Here is a 22149-nt window from a genome sequence, read left to right as displayed (position 1 = left end):
AAATATTTTTCGGTTTTCCACCATAGATTAAAACTAAAGTGTTGTGTTTCTAACTTCTCTATGGAATAAGATTGTTGACTGTCATAATTTTTACAATATTTCATATTGTTATGATGTTGTCTATGGTTACTATGGCTGTCGATCGACAAGCGTAGGGTAGGGTAGGAGTAATAAGAGTAAATATTTTCTATATGATTTTTTCTTAAATTTTTAATCACTCGAGTATTTATTACTAAGCATGGAATTAAGTGACGAATAAGTGCTTTGAAAATCAACGGCCCTCTTGTCTGGTCAGTATTTTTTATACTTTTACTTACTTCCGTGTATTTGGTTTGCTTTCTAATAATTTTATTGTTTTTATTCAATATATTGTTTATATATACTACCATAGCTTATTCTATCACACAATACTTTCTTACTTATTTCAGTTCGATTGTTACATTTTATTGAAAGTACATTGTAGTTTCCTTTCACTTCAAATTGTGAATGATATTCGTGCTCTACTTATTTCGGTACCTATTTTTCTCTGTACTTTGTTCATTGTTTTGTTATTTAAAAAATATTTAATGAAGGGCCGGTTTAATAGAAAACTTCGTTCACGTGTTGAAACCAATAGTAGTAATTGACCCAAATATAAGATTTGTAATTAAATTTCAGTAGTACAAACAAATTAATATTACATAAAGTTTTTTTTAACTAATCAATTAATACTAATTATTATATTTTTCAAATTATCAAGCTAAATATATTTAAATTGTATCACTAAATATAAAATCATGATAAAGTTTTAAAATATTAAATAGAGACATTAAATATTCTTATTTTTTATTTGATTACCTTATATTCATCTTACTTCTTATATTGCATAGAAAACCCCTTATAACAGAATCATTAAAGTTCGAACTAAAATGATAGTCTAGTCAAAAACAACATGGAACCTCAATCATCATTTCATGCAAAAGTAATATTTCTTAAGGTTTTGAATTTTAAAATAATTAATCATTGACACAATTATATAAAAATACTTTGCACAATGATGTATTGTTTTATTAATAAATGTGAATTCTTAGCAGAGATGACTTAATGAGACACTGTTTATATTTCCTTGTTATGAATTTCAGTTATATTGTTTTGGTATTGTCTAGTGCTTATTATGAGATATTCATTTTGTTATTTAACTTTACAAAATCTGTTTATTATTAGGAAAAATATTTTTTATTAGAATTGTTGGAATTCAGTTTTAGTTTAGGAATAATTATAAAATGAAGACTTTTATCATAATATTTATCCAGAATTTTTATTTATCTATTAACAAATCATAATATTTTCTTCATTATTTTCGGTTATTTAAGAAAAGCCATATTATGTGCTCTTATTTTTGCTATTTTAATATTATAAGAGTTATGATCAGTTAAACAAATTAATGGGTAAACAGAAAATCACCAATAAAATGCAGTGCGGTTAGATTACCATTTGACTATAAGAGCTCACACTTAAACATCAATTTAAAAGCAGAGGCACTTTTTCTTTAAAAACCACGGTGGCGTAAAAGGTTATGCTCTTGTTGCTAATACATTGATGATAGCTGATAGGCTTAGTAAATTGTTTTTTAACAAACATGGAACAAGTTGATAAATAATATCTATGTTAAATATACTAAATTTTACATGCTTGTTATTTATTAACTGCATCTAAATCATATGTATGCAAGATGCATATTTCTGTTATATTTTTTATAATGCTTGTTAATATTTATTTCCACATTTTTATTATCTTTAGACTGCCTACACAAAATTCTATTTGCAGTTCTGTTTATCTTCTAATTTTTAATATATAACTTACTGCTCTTTATTGAATATTAAACTACTGTTTACTACTGAATAATGCTAAAGTAAAATATGAAACTGTTATATAAACCTAAAAAAACTGTTAACATTTTATATATATTTATTTAAATTTAATGTGTTCATAGAGGGGTCCATAGGGTGTCCCAGCAGTGACCACTGGATAACAAGGCTTTCGGGAAGTACAATGGCGCAAGTAGGGGCAAACATGGAATACCAAGAATACAAATGGGCCTATTCAATCATGGATTCTTCAAGGTATATTGATACACTATTAATTAAAAAAAAATGAATCTTTAACTAAAAAATAATTGTTTAATGAATTAGATATTTTTTTGCATTTCCTACATATACTTAAAGGCACGTAAGACTTACTTTCAAGCAAAGCTAATCCTACTACCCATCAACTAAAATATTTTATTACTGAGAATTTAACTTATATATTATTTGCTTCACTACTTACTCATTTTATGTATTTATTTAATTAGAGACTGCCTATCATTATCCTAGCACCACAAGTAATCTATATTAATTATGGATCAACAGATATGGGATGAAAAAGATAGACATTATATCTTATTATGCCGAATTTGGGTGTTTTATGAATGTCTAAATGAGATATTTTGTAATATCGAAAAAATACTTTATTTGACATACGGGAGGCATAGTTCACGCTCTGTCTCCACTCGGCATTTTGAGTGTTATAAAACTCCTATAATTTATGAATTTGTATGAACATACACGTAGTTGTTAAATAGTCGTTTTTATGTGGAGTTAATGCAATTAATTGGTAAGCCGTAGACGCTTGTTACGTTTCATTAAGCAGCTCTTAAAACCTCGTCAGAAGAGGCTTAATTTAATTACAACTTTGTTATTGTATCAAGGTTGTCACTACTGTTATGTTAGGCTCGTTTGTGAATAAAAATTATAGAGTCTTCTCTCTCTCTCTCTCTCTCTCCGACGCTATTTAAGTACGCTTTGCTAACTTTATGATTAAAGTACTAAATCTAAAATTCCTTCGTTTTTAAGTTGGAAAGTTAAAACTAAAATGTTAATAAAAATAAGGAATTCATTCTCTAATTAGATTAAGGCATCTTGTTACTCCGATATAGTGTAAATAAAAACACATATAAAACTTGCCTAAAAGAGCTTTTAAAGCCATGTTTCAATCTAGTCTTAACAGAATACACATTGAATGTAGTTGGTATGGTACCCACCATGATCGTGAATCTAATTTTCGAAACGTATATTAACACGACGTTTATTTATTTCGTAATCCTACAGCTAACATAAATTATATATAATTACAAACAACTACACTGAAAATATAGCCAAAGATGGAATACGTGATACATTTTACCACAAAAAGATTTACAAAAGGGAACAAACAAACAAAAAGTATTTGATACATTTAACTAATTGTGATATAATTTATTTAACTAAGCCTAATTTGGTTGTGTTGTGTGATGGTGTAAAAGTAAAGTAAAATTTTGTAGTTATGATTACTGAATATTCTTTATCTCACAATCTTCGACTATAGACAATTCATTTGTATAGAATCGATCAAAAACATATACTTTCATGGTGTAGAATGGATGCATTGTCTATTCACATGTTAAAACAATAGTTTCACGTTATTTTGTAATTACAATTGTAAAGACATAACCGCATACTTATCAATATTGTGAATTCATGTGGGATCAACGTAATAGAATAAAAACGATCATTTTTTTAAATATCAGCCGATATTTAAGCCTTTTTTAATACAATAATTGGAAATACAGTTCCAATGTCTATCTAACCGTAACAAACAGAAATAAACCTTTTCTTTAGCGACCTTAGAAAATGAGTTATTATATAAATAAGAATATAATACCTACATCAAAGTGCTTAATATTGAAATAAATTTCCAAAGAACTGCAATCTGTGGCGCAAGATTACAAAATGCCAAATATAGAAATAACACCGGAAGAGAATTAAGATCGTAAATGCTTAACGGCTAGATGCTTCTCTTCCTTTGAAAAAGGATGTGAAATTCGCAGTTCGTGCAAATTAACGAATATTATTTCCTGTTATACCAATTAATACTATTTAGGTATATATTGGCTTGTTTTAATTTGTATTTTTCGATAAATATTGTTTAACAAATTGTATATTATTAATTATTTGGTCCTTCACATTTAGGAACTCTGACTGGGAGGCTGAATGAGGCTCACATAACTTATTACAATTTCACCCTGGTTTTCGAGGAATCGATAAGATGTTCTACTGACCCGTGTCTCGATAGTGTTCTCGTAGGCCATTTTGTATGTGATCTCTAACAAAACTTCATACGAAATTTATATATGGTTTACAACATAAATAACAATTGTTTAACGCCCTCAAACTTTTAAAACTAAACTAGCCTGAGGTTGTATTAAGACAAGTTTTTTGTACATTACTTTAGTATTTTTTTTAAATTAATTTATGTTAAATAAATTTCTGCCATAGACGTAACATTTATGTAAAGGTCTGTAAACGCCAAACGTGGCAGATGCTTTGCCAGCACAAAACAGTTTTTACTTCTTTGACTGAATCCTTTTTCGCCCAAACCCTAAACATATCTCAATACAATTTTACTCATCTGAGATAGAAATCTTTATCCAAATATTGATAAAAGTGTGTCAATAACCATCGGCGATACAAGCTATCCATGGTAAGTCGGATCGGTTTATGTGGATAGACCTTTGTATGAAAATGACATTTCAACTGTGCCAATATCCTATCTTAAGATTTTAACTTACTCCAGTCATTAAAATAATTAAACAGCTATTCTGTATGTTTTAAACATACAAATTTATACTTTAATATATTTGTACGGTTTTATTTACTTCATTTGGTTCATAGTATCAAATATCCGTCGCCAAAAATGGATTGATCGATTTTCACGGTCTGATCTCAGATTGTTTTCAATTTAAGATTGCGGATTAATTATTGAGTTCGGGTTTAAATGCACTTAACCTTACTAGTGAACCGCAACAGCGGTCATATAACGCCGATGTCCGATTTGTAAGGACGTAATTAACGCACTATCCCCTTTGAAGCCATACTAATCCGTATTATAGAGGCTGGTAATTTTTTTATCTTCTTTAACAAGATTACACTGTTCTGATTTCCCCGTTGCTAAGTTTTTAAAATATGATAAAAAAGTGCCCTTAATTTCTCCAGAGATCACGTTGGCTGTGATTCAAAAATGTGTTGCAAAACTTATTTTCTATTAGCATATCAATCAGAAAGTTAACAAAACAAATATCTATTTTTTATTGTAGTTTGTCTACACGAAGTATTAAAATATATGGTCTAAGAAATGCATATCTCATTTCTCATAAAACTGTACGTTTGCTATAAAAATATAGTGATCAAAACAAACCATTCAAGACCTATTTGATGCTTCTTTTATATTTATAGATAATAATAGTTAATGTCTGGTCTCAATCGAGAAAAGCAACAGGCGAAAAGATTGTGCCTGAGCGTGAAAATATACCGCTAAATTTTCTGCTGAAGAGAATTGACGACCTTTCTCTTCTCGTGTATTTGACCGCTGACCGAGTCACCCAGATAGTAGTTGAAGTGGAAAATTTATTTGTTATTTTCAATTTTAACACTATCATAATATTATTTGAAATAGATTGCGAAATCGTTGATATTTTCTTAAATTCTAGACGAGTCTGTTGAAAATATTGTGTGCTGCCAAGTGGCATTATTATTAATGTAAAGTTAATATTTTCTAAGTGGAGGAATTTAATTATAAATAGATTCGTTGAGTTATATTAAAAAAATATACCATTCTTACACACAAAAAGTTAAAAAATATGTTTTATTTTAATTTACGCATAATTTGTGTTCTTCAGTGTTTTATTAATATTAATAAAGTTATGCTAGATGAATTTTGACAAAGCAAATTTTGAATCGCATTATAGATCAAATTATTAAAATTGTTAGATTTTTTATTATTTTATTTTCCTTTTGTTATTGATAAAACCATGCCAACGCTCGTCACGCTAATACATTGATAAAAGAACCGGAATACATGTTTTTAATGTGAAGTGCTTGACAACAGTCTAATCTAGGCAAACATAAAATACACGAAGAGAATAAAAATATAAAACAAAACAAATAAAATTACAAAAACTAATCGAAAATAGAATTAAAGCAACTATGGATAATTTTTTGAATTTTATCTTTACGAAATAAAATTTGAATGGCCGAAACTATAATTAACATTTATGTTCACGTTTCATAGTTATTAAAGCGTTAATTGGTTTCATTGTCGAAAGGGGCCTTATTTAAAAACTATAGCCCAAAATGCTATATTTTTTAATAGTTAGATTTTTAAGATTATTATTATTAGTTAGCCTTCAGAAGAATATGTACTATAAGTTAATTTTTATTTTTCACAGAGTATCTGCGTGTCTGATATCTATGCTCCTGATCGTCTATGGCAGTTTCCGATCTTTGAATATGGAACGCGAGGCGAGAGAAAAGGCAGAACGCGAAAAAGAAGCTTGCTTATTAGGCAATAAGACACCGCCTAACTCTTCATCTAGTAGTAGTATGAATTTTTTATTCCCACATGCTCCGATGATATCGTACATATATTTGTAAAATATTTAAAAATTAATTAATTATACTTTTATAAAGACTTGGAAAGAATTGTCTGATATTAGCTTAATACAATCTTAGAAGCACTTCCCATATCTAATAAGCAAAATTCATACATTAGGAAATGTTTTTTTAAAGAACTCGTTTAAAAGTATTGTTTTTTTTTCAGATGTACAAACATTGAACACGATGCAGGCGTTGTGTTTCCCTCTGGGGTCATCAGTGGCCCTACTAGTTATGTTCTTCTTTTTTGACTCCGTGCAAACACTCGTCGCGATATGTACAGCCAGTTAGTATATTATTTACGATACTTAAATTAAATAAACATTGTTAATATGTTAAGTTAGGACAATAATGATAGGATCAATGACAGAATTCTAAATAAATTGTTATTAGTAATCTTTATAAATTTAATAAACGTTTTGAAGTTAAATTAAAATAACCTGTAAACAATTAATAAATTAATATCCGTAATTAAAATATTTTTATACTTCAGTCACGTGACACAAAGCATTCACAGATTAGGCAAATCAACGGATGACGTATAGTAAATATTGTCTTCGTCTGTCTAATAATTAAGACTTTTATTTATATCACAATAACTAAGATGTACTTGTCTTCGAGTTATTGTATATTTCATTTCATTAATATTATATTTGAGTAATTAAGAAACATAACTTCAAATATGTATAATAATAAACTTGACGTTTGATTCCGTGTTTGGCAAGCATAGTACGTCATAGGGACTTCTGCGACGCCATCTTGTCTAGAGTAGCCTTTTCAGCGGGTATATTATAACGATAAATAGTGAAGTTAATTTTAAAATCTTATCGTTTAGCGAATTAAAATTTCAAATTCATTTGTTTATGTTTTAAAATAAAGTAATGCCGTGTACTTATGCTTTACTTTTCAAAAGCATTATATTATTTAATTATTCTAGTTTGTGGCATTTTGATTGAAATTTTCGACCACTTAGACAATAGACATACTCCGTGAACCAAGCAATGAAGGTTTTTTTTTTTTAGTTGTAGCCTGTGCGGCCCTAGCGTTTCTCCTAACCCCGCTGTGCCAGTACGTGGCCGGAGGAAGTCGGGCTGCGCTGTGCGGCCGGTACTCCGCCCCCGAGTTGGCCGCAGCTCTACTCGCCGCTGCCATCGTTGCTGTCTGGGTGTTAACTGGACATTGGCTGCTAATGGACGGTGAGATATTTATGCAAAATTTAAAATAATAGGTAACACTAATTGTACCACAAAAGAAAGAAAGTTGTTTGTTAAGACTTTCGTGTGTTTAAGCAATGAATTCGTAGATAAACAATATTATAATAAGTTTTGTTCATTAAGTAAATATTATTTAACTTGTTTTTCCTAATTAATTTATTATGATCAGAGTTTCTATTGAGGTGGACCTATTTGTTTGTACACTGGCTGAGTTCACTAGAGTTGCTTGCTATATTGTTAGTTATGAGATTTAGGAATATAAGTTTAATTTTTTAATGTTTTTTATGATTGAAAAATGTAGTGAAAATAAAATTGTGTTTGTGCGATTTTTTGTATTGTGAATGCATTTTTGTTGACCTGTTACGGCTGTGTTATTTTTCTGATTGCGAATTTGGAAATAAATTTATATAAATCGTACTGTATTAATAAATAATCATACATTTAATTTAAATCTATATTTTTTGATAGATTTTTTAGAAAAGTAAATATATTTTTGATTTATTATTAAATTTGATTTTTAGCTATGGGCATGGGTCTGTGCGTGACCTTTATTGCGCTGATCCGTCTGCCGTCGCTGAAGGTGTCCACCCTTCTACTCACCGGTCTACTTCTTTATGATGTCTTCTGGGTGTTCTTCTCGTCATACATATTCACTGCCAATGTTATGGTCAAGGTCGCTACCAGGTATGTATGATTTTATTCAACCGTCACAAATCTTAATAAAAACATACAAAATACTGTGATTGCGTTTTATCAGTGACTGAAAAGAGAAGTGTTACTAAATAAACATTTTCCTCAAAGAAAAGAGCGTACGAATTCTTAAAAGGCCGTACGTACTCGCGAGCATTAGATGTGACTGCTGCCTGTTTTTTTTTTTTTTTTAAATAAACAACATATACAATGTGTAATATTATGTAATAAAAAGTTTTAAAACTCGTTAATTTTTATTAGTTTTTTTTTCTCATGTCACAATTTTCTAGGATTTATATTTTTTATTTATTTACAGAAAATTCCACAAAAAATAATATAAAACTTTTATGAAAATTTGTCGTTAATTAATTTTATATATGTTTTTAAACAGGTAATAAGATAATAACAACAACAAAATAATATAAGTACGTATTGTTAATTCTAGGCCAGCCGAAAATCCAATGAACGTGGTCGCCCGTCGCTTGCAGCTGGGCGGGGCGATGCGAGACGCGCCCAAACTCTCTCTTCCTGCCAAACTCGTCTTCCCTTCCATGCATCATCAGGGACACTTCTCTATGCTTGGTGAGAATTTGTTTTTATCTCCTATTCACTTAGAGTGAGATTGAGAAATGGGACACGGTAAGTCAAAAATGTATTAGATTTTGATAGAGTCGTACCTTTCTGAATGTCACCGTTATAATATGTTAGTGACTTATTTTAAACATATATATCATATATATTTATACGTTTATACGAAGGAAAATGGTTAAAGTTTGGAATATATAAATAATAAAGGCCGGCAACGCACCCACTAAAAATGGGTGTGTGTGTATGGGCTGTGACGACTGCCTTTTTCGGCGTTCCGCAGGCTCGTTTACCCCCCTATTATATTATATAAAACAAAAGCTACTAGTAATTATATATTTTCTAAAAATAAAATATATATGTATAACTCAAGTTTTCTGCAAGCGGCTCAAATAATAATATGAAGAACTGCTTCCAATATTTAAGATAAAAGCTATTAAGAAGGGATCTTTAATTTTTTTTTAATTTCAGGTTTGGGTGATATAGTGATGCCTGGTCTTTTGCTGTGTTTCGTGTTGCGCTACGACGCGTACAAGAAGGCCACGCTTGTGTGTCAGATGGGGCAAGTTCCTGGCCCACGTTCTATGGTAATTATAATTTTAGGTTTTAAAATATAAATAGAAGAGCTCCTTAAGTAGATTTTATTGAGAGTATTATAAATATGAAAAAAAATATTTTTTTCTCATCTCATGTGTCTTATTAAAGAATATTATATCTATTGAGTTCTGATCACTCCGAGTTATTTTTTTTAAATAACTAAAAATAATGCAGAAATTAAAATGCTACATTGAACGTAAGTAAACAGTTATATAGAAAAGGATTGTGATTAAAGCTAAGTAGAAAATCTTAATATTGAGCCAATTAGGAAAAATTCTTAAATGGTAATACTTTTGTCAACTTTAATTAAAATTTTAGAGATAGTGTATTTGTTATCCATATAAAAATTTCTTAAATTTTCGGTTCTATGGTTGATTGAATTGGTGATTTTCATTCTGCACATATTATTTGTTATAATTGAAAATTTTCCAAAGGGTTCCCGTCTGACATACTTCCACTGCTCTCTACTGGGCTACTTCCTGGGACTACTGACGGCGACAGTATCCGCGGAAGTGTTTAAGGCGGCTCAACCCGCACTACTTTACCTCGTGCCCTTCACGCTACTGCCGCTACTCACTATGGCATACGTTAAGGTAATTGTTTTTTTAACTAAACTACCCATTTGTGGCCTTTGAATATATTAAAAAAAATATTACAGAAAAGTTGACTAGGCTTGAATATAATAAGATGTTTAATTACACGACTGATTATGGTTTTAGGATATATAAAAATGCAAAGAAATTAAATTCCACGGATGTTTTAAAAACAATAATCTGTCTAATTGAAGTTTTTTTTAATTTTTTGGTTTTCATTTCTTGAACTATCGATAAACACTTTTAAGTTACAAGATATAAATAATTAATAACAAAATATTGAGCCATAGTTTTTATAGAAATAAATGTAAATATATATCATATCATATAATAGAACCTGGTAATGGAAGGGAGGGGAGGAGTTATTGCAGGAAGAGAAGGGGTCGATCGCCTCCCAGTTGGCCTGATCAAATTATCGGTCTCAATATCTTTAAATCCCTCAGGCAAGTTAGAATAGGGTGGTGTAAAGGCAGCAAGTCGAGGTATCAGTTAGGGCTTTTCAAGACAGGCACGACTTTCAGTAATGAAGAAATAAAATAAATAAATAAGACCACAAAGAAAAAGCCATATCAGCAGTATTGAAATTATTAAAATGCAACAATTTAGCAGCCTTGCCGAGAATTGCCTTCAAAGCATTATTAAATACAATATGTGTAACAAATGAAATTTGTAATTTAAAAAGATCTTTGAAAAAAATGTTTTTGCCATTGGTTAGTTTCAACGCTTTAATTGTATTTTTTGATTCCAGGGTGATCTAAGAAGAATGTGGAGTGAACCGTTCATAGCGCCACCGAACGGCAAGTTGGGGGCTGACTTCGATGTCTGAATGAAACTTTTCGTCTCACAACTTATGGGTTCTCAGCCAATGGTCTAAAACAGGTCCTGCATAACTATTTATACTTAAAAATGTCTGAATTTATTTTATAAATAGTAGACTAGTAAACAAATATATACGCTACAGTACGTCAAGAACCGCTATAGATTTAGTATTAATTAGTGAGAAAATCATTATAAAACTAAAAATGTTTTACCGCGAATTTGGAAATCCTATGTTTCAAAATATTGAGAAAATAACAGAGATATCTGCAATTTTTAGATTTGCTATATCTAAAGTGCTAATTGTATCGAAATGTGCGAATTTTAATGTCACATACAAAATTTCTTGCTTATAATATGTTCTGTAGTTTGAAACATTTAACCCCAACAATATTGAGTTCTCTCAAAGCTGATGAAATTTATAATGTTTAGACAGAACTTCAGACTAAAACATTAAGTAATATAAGTGTGCATGTTCTGTTTTGAGCTTTAAATGAATGGGTGAAAATTGCCCAATTTTATTGTAATAAAATTGATGTCTATTATACCAGTGACTATTAAAACTAGCTGTTGTAAAGAGTTGAGATGGACGCCGTAATTTAAATCAAATTAAAAAGATAAAACTTTTTTTTCTTATTGACATACTCAATGTCAAAACTCAGTAGCCCCTGAAAAAACGTTTAATTCTATATTTAAAATTTAAATTATGCTTATAATGTGATATGGGCATCAACTCATAGATTATATATTTTTAATCCTATATTGCTCTAATCTTAATTCTAATTTGCGACTCAGCTCTATATCAATTTAAGAAAAATGAAAATAAGGTTGTATAATTGGTGAAATTATTCAAGGATATTTGAAATAATAAAAAAAACCTTTATGTAATTTTAAATTTATGACAACAAATGCCTGTGAATTACACATAAAATGAAATTTATTTAATTGACATATTCTATGCAATTAACAATAAAATAATCCTTGGAGTAAAGTAGGGATAGAAAAGATTGTTCGCACTATGCTTACGTGTGCAAAAGTTATGGTAAAAAAATGTTTTGTACACTTTCTTGACTAACTTTTTTAAATACAATCTTGTAATTAACATTATTTTTTTACATTCGAGGTTTTACTAAAATGACTGATTTGAATCTAAAAATAATTTCTCTCTCTATGTTGAAGTAGAATTAAGCATAAAATATAAATGAATCTCATTTATAAGTAGCCAGTACTTGTATGAAAACTTTTTAATATTTACTGTTTTTAAATGTTTATTATGGTTGGTGTTGAACAAATATGTATGACTTTTTCATTGAATGTTAGGAACTGATATGTGTATTATCAATTGGCATAACTAATTTTGCTAAATGACTTAGGTACCATGCGCAGATAGTTTTTTCCTAAACATAAATAGAATGGGTTACAAACATATCCAGTCTTTAATTTAAGGTTTAAAATAATTTCTGAACAAATTGTTGTATTCATGATTAAAGGAAATTTAAAATTGTACCAGATAATTAGAAATTGTTATTACTGTAAGATTTTAATATGAGTACTTTTTATTTCCTACAGTTGGATAGGTAATCTTCATTTATCATTTCTCCAAACCCACATTAAACAACCCTTTTATATTCTTTGATAGTATGTTCATTGCAGAGCTAGTTGTCTCAAACCTTGAGCATATTTGTGAATTGATAAATCATGGTCTGATTATTTTAATTAAGGGACATTTTAATAGAATAGTTAAGTTGTGTGAATAATTTTTTATGAATTTACATGAACTTATTTGCAATTAGTAGTTTAAGTTAAAATGATACAAATCTTAACCTAAACAGTATTTTTCAATGCAATTAATATTGAGGCTTCTGCTTCATCAGAAGAAACATCCTTTTGCTGTTAGCTTGCCTTATTGGTGGTTTTTTAGATTTTTCCGTAACTTGTAATACTAAAAGTGATTTGTTGTTTTAAACTAACCACCCAGTTTTGTTGGAACCTTACTTTTGTACTATGTAGGACATTGATATATTAATATTTTAAAATGTCATCATTTTCCTAAAAAAGCTGTCTAACTTTTCATACTGTATTTGTTAGATATATGAGATTTTCAAATGTAAATATCAAAAATTACTTGTAAGATTAATGTAACTGTTTCATTACATCACAAGTAGATTACAATGTATATACAACCCTCACAACATTCTTATTGAAAAAAGGAAAATGCATTTAATATTTTTATATGTATTTGTGACCTGTTCTAATACTTAATAAAAATATTAGATGGACAATATTTGTTTGTATTTCATAAATAGTATTTAGGAGTCCTAAATCCCTCAGTGAGATTATATTATTAAAATGTTACTGTGAAACAAATGTGAATGTAAATAAATGATTTTAATTAATCTCAATGTTTACTGCTTTAAAATTAAATATGTGTGGTATGAATAGGAATAAATTATTTTTAAATTTGCTGGTGAATAGTATTTTAACATTCACATTACACCCATGTGGACTTTGTCAATTAACATCAGGAACCATACTACATACTGGTGAAACATATACAAAGTTTGTTACAAATATACATAGGTTTTGCATTTATGACATACAGCTTTGGTAGAGTACTTAATTTTTTAAATTTAAGAGTTACTTTTTATATCAGCAGAAGGTCAATAGTTATATTACATGAAATATGTTTTAAGCAAGTATTAATGATGGCATAAATGTAGAACAGTTAAATAAATATGATAACTAAAATGCAAACTATTCATTTATTCAGATTTATTCGTTGCAACAGTTTTGGTAGTGTCACGTTTCTCAATAAACCTAAGCTGTTTTTTCTTCATTCTCTTCAGTTTCTTTGTGTTTGATATGACTTGAACAACTTCAGATTTCTTCTTATTTTCTAGTGTACGTCTTATATTCTCACGTCTTCGTTCTTTTTTAGCCTGTTCTTTTTCATTGACTTCTGCAATGATTTGCCTAGATAGCTCTTTTGTTTTCTGTAATTCAATTCTCAATGCTGTTTTCTTTTCAAAATTTAATCTGATTCCTTTAGTCTTCACTATTGTATTAAACCTGAACAAAAACAAAATATATTATTAATATGTGCCTAGGTAGTGATAACACCTAGGACAGCTATTAACAGACAGATGCCTCAAACACTTTAAATACCTTTCTTTTTTAGATTTCCAAAATCTACCCGATTTTGGAATACCGCGCATCACATTAGCTTCTGTCTTTTTTTTAGAAATTATGTTTTTGGTGCATTTTTTTTTATCATCAGATGTCTCTTCTTTGGCTCCTTGACTTTTAATATTATCCAAAATCGACAGAACCTTTGCCTCAGAATCAATTCCAGATGCCATTCTGCCTAAGTTAAAATAAAAATACAATTTGTACTCATATTTTTTTCTCATAAATGTCCATGTAATTTGTACAGTAAAGTATAAAAATAGGCACTATATTAGTGATTCAAATAAATTTTGTGTTTGTTAATGACAAAAAACCTTACTTGTCTTGGTTATATTAAAGCAACCAATGAATCGTTCTTAACCTTTTAATTTAAGAATATGAAAGCTTTGTTGTTGCTTTAAAACCTAAATGTAACTAAACATTAAACAACACATGTAAGCAACCTAAAAATCTGTAGCACTTGACATTTGACAAATTAGTGAAATTACAATTGACAATTGGATTTTAGGATCGGAATCGGATTCCGGGCTTGAGCCAACACTCAACATTGTTGAGTGTTGACGTAACGTTACGGTGTAACGCATATGAATTTCTTTAAAACAAATATCAGGTGACAAAACGCGAGCTTATTTGTATATTATAAGTCTATGATCCCGATAAAAAACTACATAACATTTACCTAAAATGATTTTGGATTAATGATGGATATTTGATGATAATAAATACATGGACAAAATATGGATTGTCTAATAAATTTCAGTCCTGGTATGATTAATTGATGATTAAAAACATTTTTTTTCCAATATTTCATCGGTTTTATTATTAGACAAATTTACCAATCGAAAGTATAAAGCTTTTTAAGTAATTAAGTTTGTTATGGAAGAGCTGGGAACCCTAACACAGGTATTTTTACTTAAAAGGGTCCAAATCTTACACTTTGAAAACAAAATGTACTTAAAATGAATAAAGACTTTTATTATTATTTCTATAAAATATGCAAACGTTAGGTTGCCTATTCTCTTCCAGTCACAACTCTCGGATAGCTAGCCAGAGTTGTCACGAATTGATACATTAACGCTCGTCGCTCAAGCAATATGCTAATTGCTAGTCAACATGTTCACAGATCAAAGAGGTGAAGTTAACAACTATTAATGTCAATCAATGTCATTAAACTGCTAGTGTCAAAAGGGTGTTAGCGATTTTTATAAGCAGAACGAGATAATAAAAATAAAATTGAAAACTTTCCTTTTTTTATATTCTCGTATTGTAATAGGTTTAATATTGGTATTAGTAAGGTCAATTTCCTGCTACCGTTTAAATACAATAATAATATGCCAGTAAGTAAACCAATAACAAAAAATATGAATGTAGATGATTCATGTTCTAAACCATAAAACATTGCAGGCATATCATTCCACTTTAACGGACTACACTCAGTCTGTCGGGAATTTAGCTCTCCTGCCGATTCGGACAACTTTTCGCGGACCGGCTCCTATTAATCCAAAGATTGAATTAGATATTATTGATGAGGCATTGAATTATTTTAAAGCCAATGTTTTCTTTCGTTTTTATGAGATAAAGGTAAGAAGTTAAAACTATAAAAGAAATACTTTATTTTATTAGCAGTTCTAGTTAATAAAATTATTTTCATTACAGTCTGATTCTGATAGAGTTCTCATTTACCTTACATTGTATATATCCGAATGTCTAAAGAAGCTCCAGAAATGTGCAAATAAGAACCAGGGACAGCAAGAAATGTACATGCTTGCAATATCTAAGTTTGATATCCCCGGAGAACTTGGATTCCCATTAAATTCTGTTTATGCTAAACCTTCTAGTCCTCAAGAAGCAGGTACATTACAATTCTTTATGCATTTAAATCACAGAATTTAAAATAGTACTTTAATTTATTTTCATTGCAGATTTAATGAGACAATATCTTCAGCAGTTGAGGCATGAAACTGGAGGTAGAGTTTGTGAGAAAGTTTTTGCTACTGAAGATGGAAAGCCAAGCAAGTGGTGGCTATGTTTTGCTAAAAGGAAATTCATGGATAAATCTTTATCTGGGCCAGGCCAGTAAAAAACTTAATTTCTTTAAAAACATTTATTATATGTATTTCATAATATTGATTAATTAATGAAATTCATACATCATCAAATTATTTTATTGAAATCACCTTCACTCAGTAGTAAGAATAAAGTTTACATTTACTAATTATACATATTATAAAAAAACATCTAGTATTTTATTGAATAATAATTATAAAAATATTTTTATAATACTTAAAATTAAGTATGTACCCAATATATGGGTGTAACTATGTTTTTTGTCAGCATAGATAGAAAAAAAAATTAAACTGGTATTTTGTTACTTATTGATCCTACAATATTTATATATTCTGTTTGAATATTAATGAACTCTAACCATATATATCTTAAGTAGGTAATGTAAATTGGTACATATTTGATATTATTTCTACTATAGTTCTATTCCATAACAATATATATAGCATGTCACAGTTTTCAGTCATTTGTTTTCCTAATCCTAATATCGTCATGATTTCATAAAAATTCATTTAATTCTAAAAAATATGTGTTAATACAAAAATGTAAATCCTTAATACTAAGTTCATAAGCCATATTCTTTAATAACTTGCAAACCTATGACTAGTCTCTGTATTTCTGAGGTACCTTCATATATTTCTGTGATTCTTGCATCCCTGTAGTGTCTTTCAGCTGGCATATCAGAGACATAGCCCATACCACCTAACACCTAAAAAACAATGATTATTGTTACAAAAAGAAGTTTTTTTTCTATGTATAGGTAACACTCTCATATATCTACATAAAAAGAATAAAATTAAAAATATTTATTTCACTCTGATTCAGTGGCACTACAACCTCTTTAGATCTTGGCCTCAGATTTTTGAATCTCTTTCATGATCATTTTTCAATCTAATAGGCAAGTACGATCAGTCTCCAGTGCCTGAAACACGTCGTCGACTTTTTGGGTCTATGACATGTCGGTTTCCTCACGACGTTTTCATTCTCCGTTTGAGCAAATGTTAAATGCGCACATGGAAAGAAAGTCCATTGGTGCATAGCCCGGGATCAAACCTACGACCTCGGTTATGAGAGTCGCATGCTTAAGCCACTAGGCCAACTCTGCTCTATGTGCTGCAGCACATAAAAATAATAGCATACAGTTACAGGTACAATCCAAAATCATTAGTAGCACAGAAGTTAGATTTAAGTTACTGCTTGGCAAAAAATGCATGTAAGAATTTTCTCTACAGTGAAATTCTAGCTAAGTTGTAACTTATACATATATGTGAAGACTAATAAATATTTCTAACTTGTTTTGGCTACTAAGTTTTGACACTGACTAAGAAATTCATGTAGGACTAAACTGCATCTGTATTTACCTGAATACACTGATGTGATGCAAAAGTAGCAACTTCAGATGCTGCCAGTTTTGCCATGGCTGCTTCCTTAGTAAATGGTTGTTTGTTATCTTTCAACCAAGCTGCTCTCCATGTCAGTAATCTGGCTGACTCCAATTTAACAGCAATGTCAGCTATTTTATTTTGTATAGCTTGCAGCTTTATTATAGGTTTTCCAAAAGCTATTCTCTTTGATGCATAGTCTACTGCTACATCTAATGAGGCCTATGAAAATTAATATATATTATTAAAACAATAAAATTTATTGATATGGAATTGATCAATAGTTATAACAAGTATTAGTATTGTACATATAGTTACCTTTAAAAGGTATAGAAGTAATTTTGTGTTAAGAAAAAAATCAATTATAACATTGGCAATATACCTGTGCTATCCCTAAAGCCTGAGAAGCAATTCCAATTCTCCCAGCATCTAGTGTCATCATTGCAATTTTAAAGCCCATTCCTGGCTGACCCAAGATATTCTCTTTGGGAATTGAACAATCTTCAAATATTAAAGAGCAGGTTGATGAACCTCTGATACCTAGCTTGTCCTCTTTCTTACCAAGCTCTAAACCCTTTATTGGCTTGGGAACAATAAAAGCTGATATACCTTTGTGTTTCATACTTTTATCAGTTGTTGCAAACATAACAGTGGCCTTACTTTCATAACCATTCGTTATCCAACACTTTGTGCCATTGATGACCCATTTGTCCCCAGCATCTTTAGCTGTAGTTGATGCTGCACCAGCATCTGAACCATTTCCTGGTTCTGATAAAGCAAAACAACCAACACTTTCTCCTGTAATTATGTTCATGTTATTTTATATATGTGATAATAGATAAAAATAATATTACCAATTTAAAAATTTGGAAAATAAAAAAATATTCAATACAGTTAGCAACTAAAACAAAGTGAAGTTTTAAGTAAAAAATTACATTTCACAAACCCATACAAAAAGGTGTCACAAATTCCGCTTTCTGTTTGTCTGTTCCGCAGTACAGCAAGGGTCCAAGATAGAGAGAGTTGTTTACTGACATGATAACACCAGCTGAGGCACAGCCTCGCGATATCTCTTCCAGGGCAATAGCATATGCAAGATAGTCAAGACCAGATCCGCCTAGTTCTTCGGGTGTTGCAATGGCCATGAGGCCAAGCTCGCCCATTTTTTTTATTGCCTCCTCGGGGTACAAGTGTTCTCGGTCGTATTTGGCGGCGTTTGGTTTCAACTCTTGTTCAGCAAAATCTCTACATGTTTTGAATAACATTTGATACGTATCTGGTAGCGCTGATAGGGAAGCGATTGACCTTTTGGGGAAAACTCGCCCTAGTTAACGAAAAAAATAGTTTATGATTAAATAAAAAATGATACAAATATGTATATGTAAAATAAAAAAATGTGTTTAAAGTACGTACTGTTTGCTATGGATTTTAATAAAATTCGTATCATTTTTGTTACGTGAAGTTTATCTTTGTAAAAGTTATGGACCACTAAGCGAAAACAACTAATGATATAAAATTGGACTAAAATTGAATTTACTCGTAGTCGTAGCCTAACTAAAACATACTCTAAAATGAAGTTTGTTAATTGTTTAAGTTTTTACCATAATGTTTTACTTTGTACTTTACACTTAGTACTTTGTACCCACTTTACTCTATGGTTAAAACACTGGTTATTTTGGGACAACAGTGACCACAGATCCAAGTAAACAACTCGTCAAAAGAAGTCGATAAAGTGTAAACGAGGACGACGACGACACGACAATAACGATTTCTTAAAATCCCGTGGATACCGATGATTCCAACGAATTTACCATTCGATTTTAAAAGTTTACAATTTCCAGTCGTTTGAAGTTAAAACTTCATTCATACTGAGCATGTTTTTTATTTGTATTAATAACTAGTCGATGCCCACGACTTCGTTTTCATAGAATAAAGTTTATTTTAAGGTAAAAAAATATCTAATTGCTTTTCCATTTATGATATTATAAACTACCTTTAACTCAGCGCCATCTGTTAGAATTGTATCAAATAATAAACAAATGTTAATGTTATCGTAATTTTAGTAAGGATGCCTATTTTTTTTGAAAATGAAATATAGCCTATGTCACTCAGGAATGATGTAGCTTTCCAACAGTGAAAGAATTTTTCAAATCTGCCAAGTAGTTGCGGAGCCTATTCAATTCATACAAACAAACAAAAAATCAAATCTTTCCTCTTTATAATATTATTATTATTATTATAATTATAATATATAGTATATAGTATAGAAAACGATTCCTATTATTTGTTTTAAGTGTAATTATTACATAAAAAAGTTTAGGGATTTTATTTATGCATTGAGGCAGTTCAAAGTCTGCCGAGCCAGCTAGTCATGAATAGATAAGGCCAGCCGTACACGGACTGCTTCAAGCAGTTATGACCGACTGCTTGAAGCCGCGACCGCGCGGTGAACTATAGCCATTCATTCGCTGCCGTACACGCGACTGCTCGAGCAGTCGCGACCGCTTCAAGACGTCAAATATATGATGAAATTCCATCGTGCCATCGACCGCTCGCAAGCAGTCGCTAGGCATACACTGACTGCTCGAGCCGTCGGCGGCTCTAGAGCAGTCGACAGCTCTACAGTATATTATTCATTTCATCAAAAATTGTTGAAAAATTTTTCGTCATCACTTCTAAGTTCCATAAACAAATGATGGAATTGTCCATGTTGTTCTCTTAATTCCAAAATTGGATGAAACCAAAATTTTCTCTTTTGACGTCGCCGCCGTCATCTCCGCTTGAGCAGAAGCAGCAAAAGCAGTGCTTTCTCGTTAGAATCCATGACTAGACTGCGGTAGAAATTCAACAGCTCGAGCAGTCAACAACCGACTGCTCCAGCAGTCAACGCCGACCGCTCGAGCGGTCCCTGTACGTCGGTCAGCCGTTAACTGCTGGAGCAGTTCGTGTACGGCCGCTCTAAGGATCCAAGTTACATGTCAGTTGTTCCTGACGCACGACAACTAAATATTTAACATATTAAAAATTAAACTGCGTATTTAATAAGTCGTCAAGATTATTTATTACAACTTGAGGGCCAATAATTAAATTAGATACTGGATAATAATTTTAATTTTAAGTCACACACACACACGTTTCACAACATTTCGTTGTAAGTATTTATTTATTTATTTATTTATATACACATTCTAAAACAATGTATATGCCTAAAAAATACAAGGAAATATGAAATCACAAATTTAACACACACATACACATCAATTACATTAGAACTTAAGCTATATCAGAAGAAAAACTAAAGAAACGGCCACAAAATAAACAAAAAACAAATTACTAATAATATAAATAAAAACTAAAAAGATAAAACTAACAGTAATAAACAAACAAAATTCAAAACTTAAACCACATTAAGATTTAAGAGCCTGCAAAACAAAGTTACGGAATGTTGGTAGACTGTTGTGAAACACATCAATATTTTCATCAACGTTTGTAAGCTTAGCTTTTAGTTCGAGTTACTCTAGGATTACAAGAGTAACTCGAACTAAAAGTCTATACGTACCTACGGCTCAGATAAGCGAGCCTAGTTTTTATGGTCCACTGAATAGGCTATCTCGCTCTTACAGCTATTTAGATAGTAACAATTAAATTTTAAGCTCTATCGAGCTGTTATCTCTTATCTCGCAATAATGTCGGCCTTTGGCTATTTTAAGTATAAAGTTACAATTATCCACCGTGTTTCAACGTAGTAGCCCAAGGTGGTAAATGGGGATTTACTCTAGCGTCATAGAGACCTATTGAGTTGTGAAGCTTAGGTAAGAATAGTAAGAAAAAAATGCTATATAGGTAATACCTTTTCATCGGTCGGGGGAGCGGCTATAGACTTTCAAAACGTAAAAATAACTGAACCTCGATAGAAGATACTCGAGCGCGTCAGGTGGTCATATAATAAAGAGTATTTTTTTGGCAAAGTTTGCATAATACAAACTCAGGAATACCAAATAAAAAACATTTGGCCTCCAATGCACAAACCTTATTAAAGACGACACTACAATAATTAATGGTGTTGAAAGTTACAACAGTGTGGTGGCAAAACTTGTTCGTGGGAAGCAAATAAACTTTCCACAGTGTCATTCGTATCGCAGATATGCAGCAGTCTAAAGCACACAAAATAAACACTGAGAAAATTGCGTGAGAGCAATTTTCAGCCCTGTGGGCTGTTTGTGGACAACAAGTATCCGTTTCTCAGGGCTAGTCCCGATAGACTTATTGGGAACATACAGTATGCCGAAACCCTTAAAATAAACAAAATACAATTTTTTAAACACAATAAGAAAACTAATTAAACTGTAATAAATAAAAACAGCAATTGGTTTTGTCATGTTTAAGGCCAATTTATTACTGGCCTTGAAAAATTTAATTTCAGCATTTGGGGGAGTGACATGGAACCAATGAGGTTCTTAGAAAGGCGAAATTGAACGAAAGTTGGTAGTTTTATAAAAAAAGAGGCATGCCCAAAAGAAGTGAAAATTAAGAG

At 30.6% G+C, this 22149-nt stretch overlaps 4 protein-coding genes across 5 annotated transcripts; 2 read left to right on the top strand and 2 right to left on the bottom strand.

Moving 5' to 3' along the window:
• Positions 1–130: 130 nt before the first annotated feature.
• Positions 131–13265, top strand: LOC110991451 (signal peptide peptidase-like 3). 2 transcript variants are annotated; one of them, XM_022256811.2, is made up of 10 exons: positions 131–290; positions 1973–2102; positions 6284–6399; positions 6655–6774; positions 7511–7684; positions 8224–8386; positions 8838–8974; positions 9449–9564; positions 10009–10167; positions 10916–13265. In XM_022256811.2, exons 2-10 carry the CDS (start codon positions 2032–2034, stop codon positions 10991–10993), a joined length of 1134 nt encoding a protein of 377 aa, XP_022112503.1. In that variant the 5' UTR covers positions 131–290; positions 1973–2031; the 3' UTR covers positions 10994–13265. The 2 variants fall into 2 exon arrangements, with proteins under 2 accessions (XP_022112503.1, XP_022112501.1); XM_022256809.2 differs by having other exon boundaries at positions 6284–6435.
• Positions 13266–13726: 461 nt separating this feature from the next.
• On the bottom strand, positions 13727–14628 carry LOC110991452 (coiled-coil domain-containing protein 86). The gene is made up of 3 exons (XM_022256812.2): positions 14489–14628; positions 14149–14347; positions 13727–14052 (listed from the first exon to the last, which is right to left on the bottom strand). The coding sequence occupies exons 2-3, from the start codon at positions 14340–14342 to the stop codon at positions 13746–13748; spliced, it is 501 nt and encodes a 166-aa protein (XP_022112504.2). The 5' UTR covers positions 14343–14347; positions 14489–14628; the 3' UTR covers positions 13727–13745.
• A 706-nt stretch (positions 14629–15334) lies between these two features.
• Positions 15335–16394, top strand: LOC110991436 (actin-related protein 2/3 complex subunit 3). Its single transcript, XM_022256793.2, has 4 exons — positions 15335–15506; positions 15574–15750; positions 15826–16021; positions 16092–16394. Exons 1-4 carry the CDS (start codon positions 15501–15503, stop codon positions 16247–16249), a joined length of 537 nt encoding a protein of 178 aa, XP_022112485.1. The 5' UTR covers positions 15335–15500; the 3' UTR covers positions 16250–16394.
• LOC110991435 (short-chain specific acyl-CoA dehydrogenase, mitochondrial) lies at positions 16165–19192 on the bottom strand. The gene is made up of 5 exons (XM_022256792.2): positions 19029–19192; positions 18562–18939; positions 17998–18413; positions 17595–17837; positions 16165–16942 (listed from the first exon to the last, which is right to left on the bottom strand). The coding sequence occupies exons 1-5, from the start codon at positions 19060–19062 to the stop codon at positions 16799–16801; spliced, it is 1215 nt and encodes a 404-aa protein (XP_022112484.2). The 5' UTR covers positions 19063–19192; the 3' UTR covers positions 16165–16798.
• Positions 19193–22149: the final 2957 nt, after the last annotated feature.

This window comes from Pieris rapae, chromosome 14 (genome assembly GCF_905147795.1).
Source record: "Pieris rapae chromosome 14, ilPieRapa1.1, whole genome shotgun sequence".
NCBI classification, from domain to species: Eukaryota; Metazoa; Arthropoda; class Insecta; order Lepidoptera; family Pieridae; genus Pieris; species Pieris rapae.
This window is presented reverse-complemented; position numbering and strand designations above follow the sequence as displayed.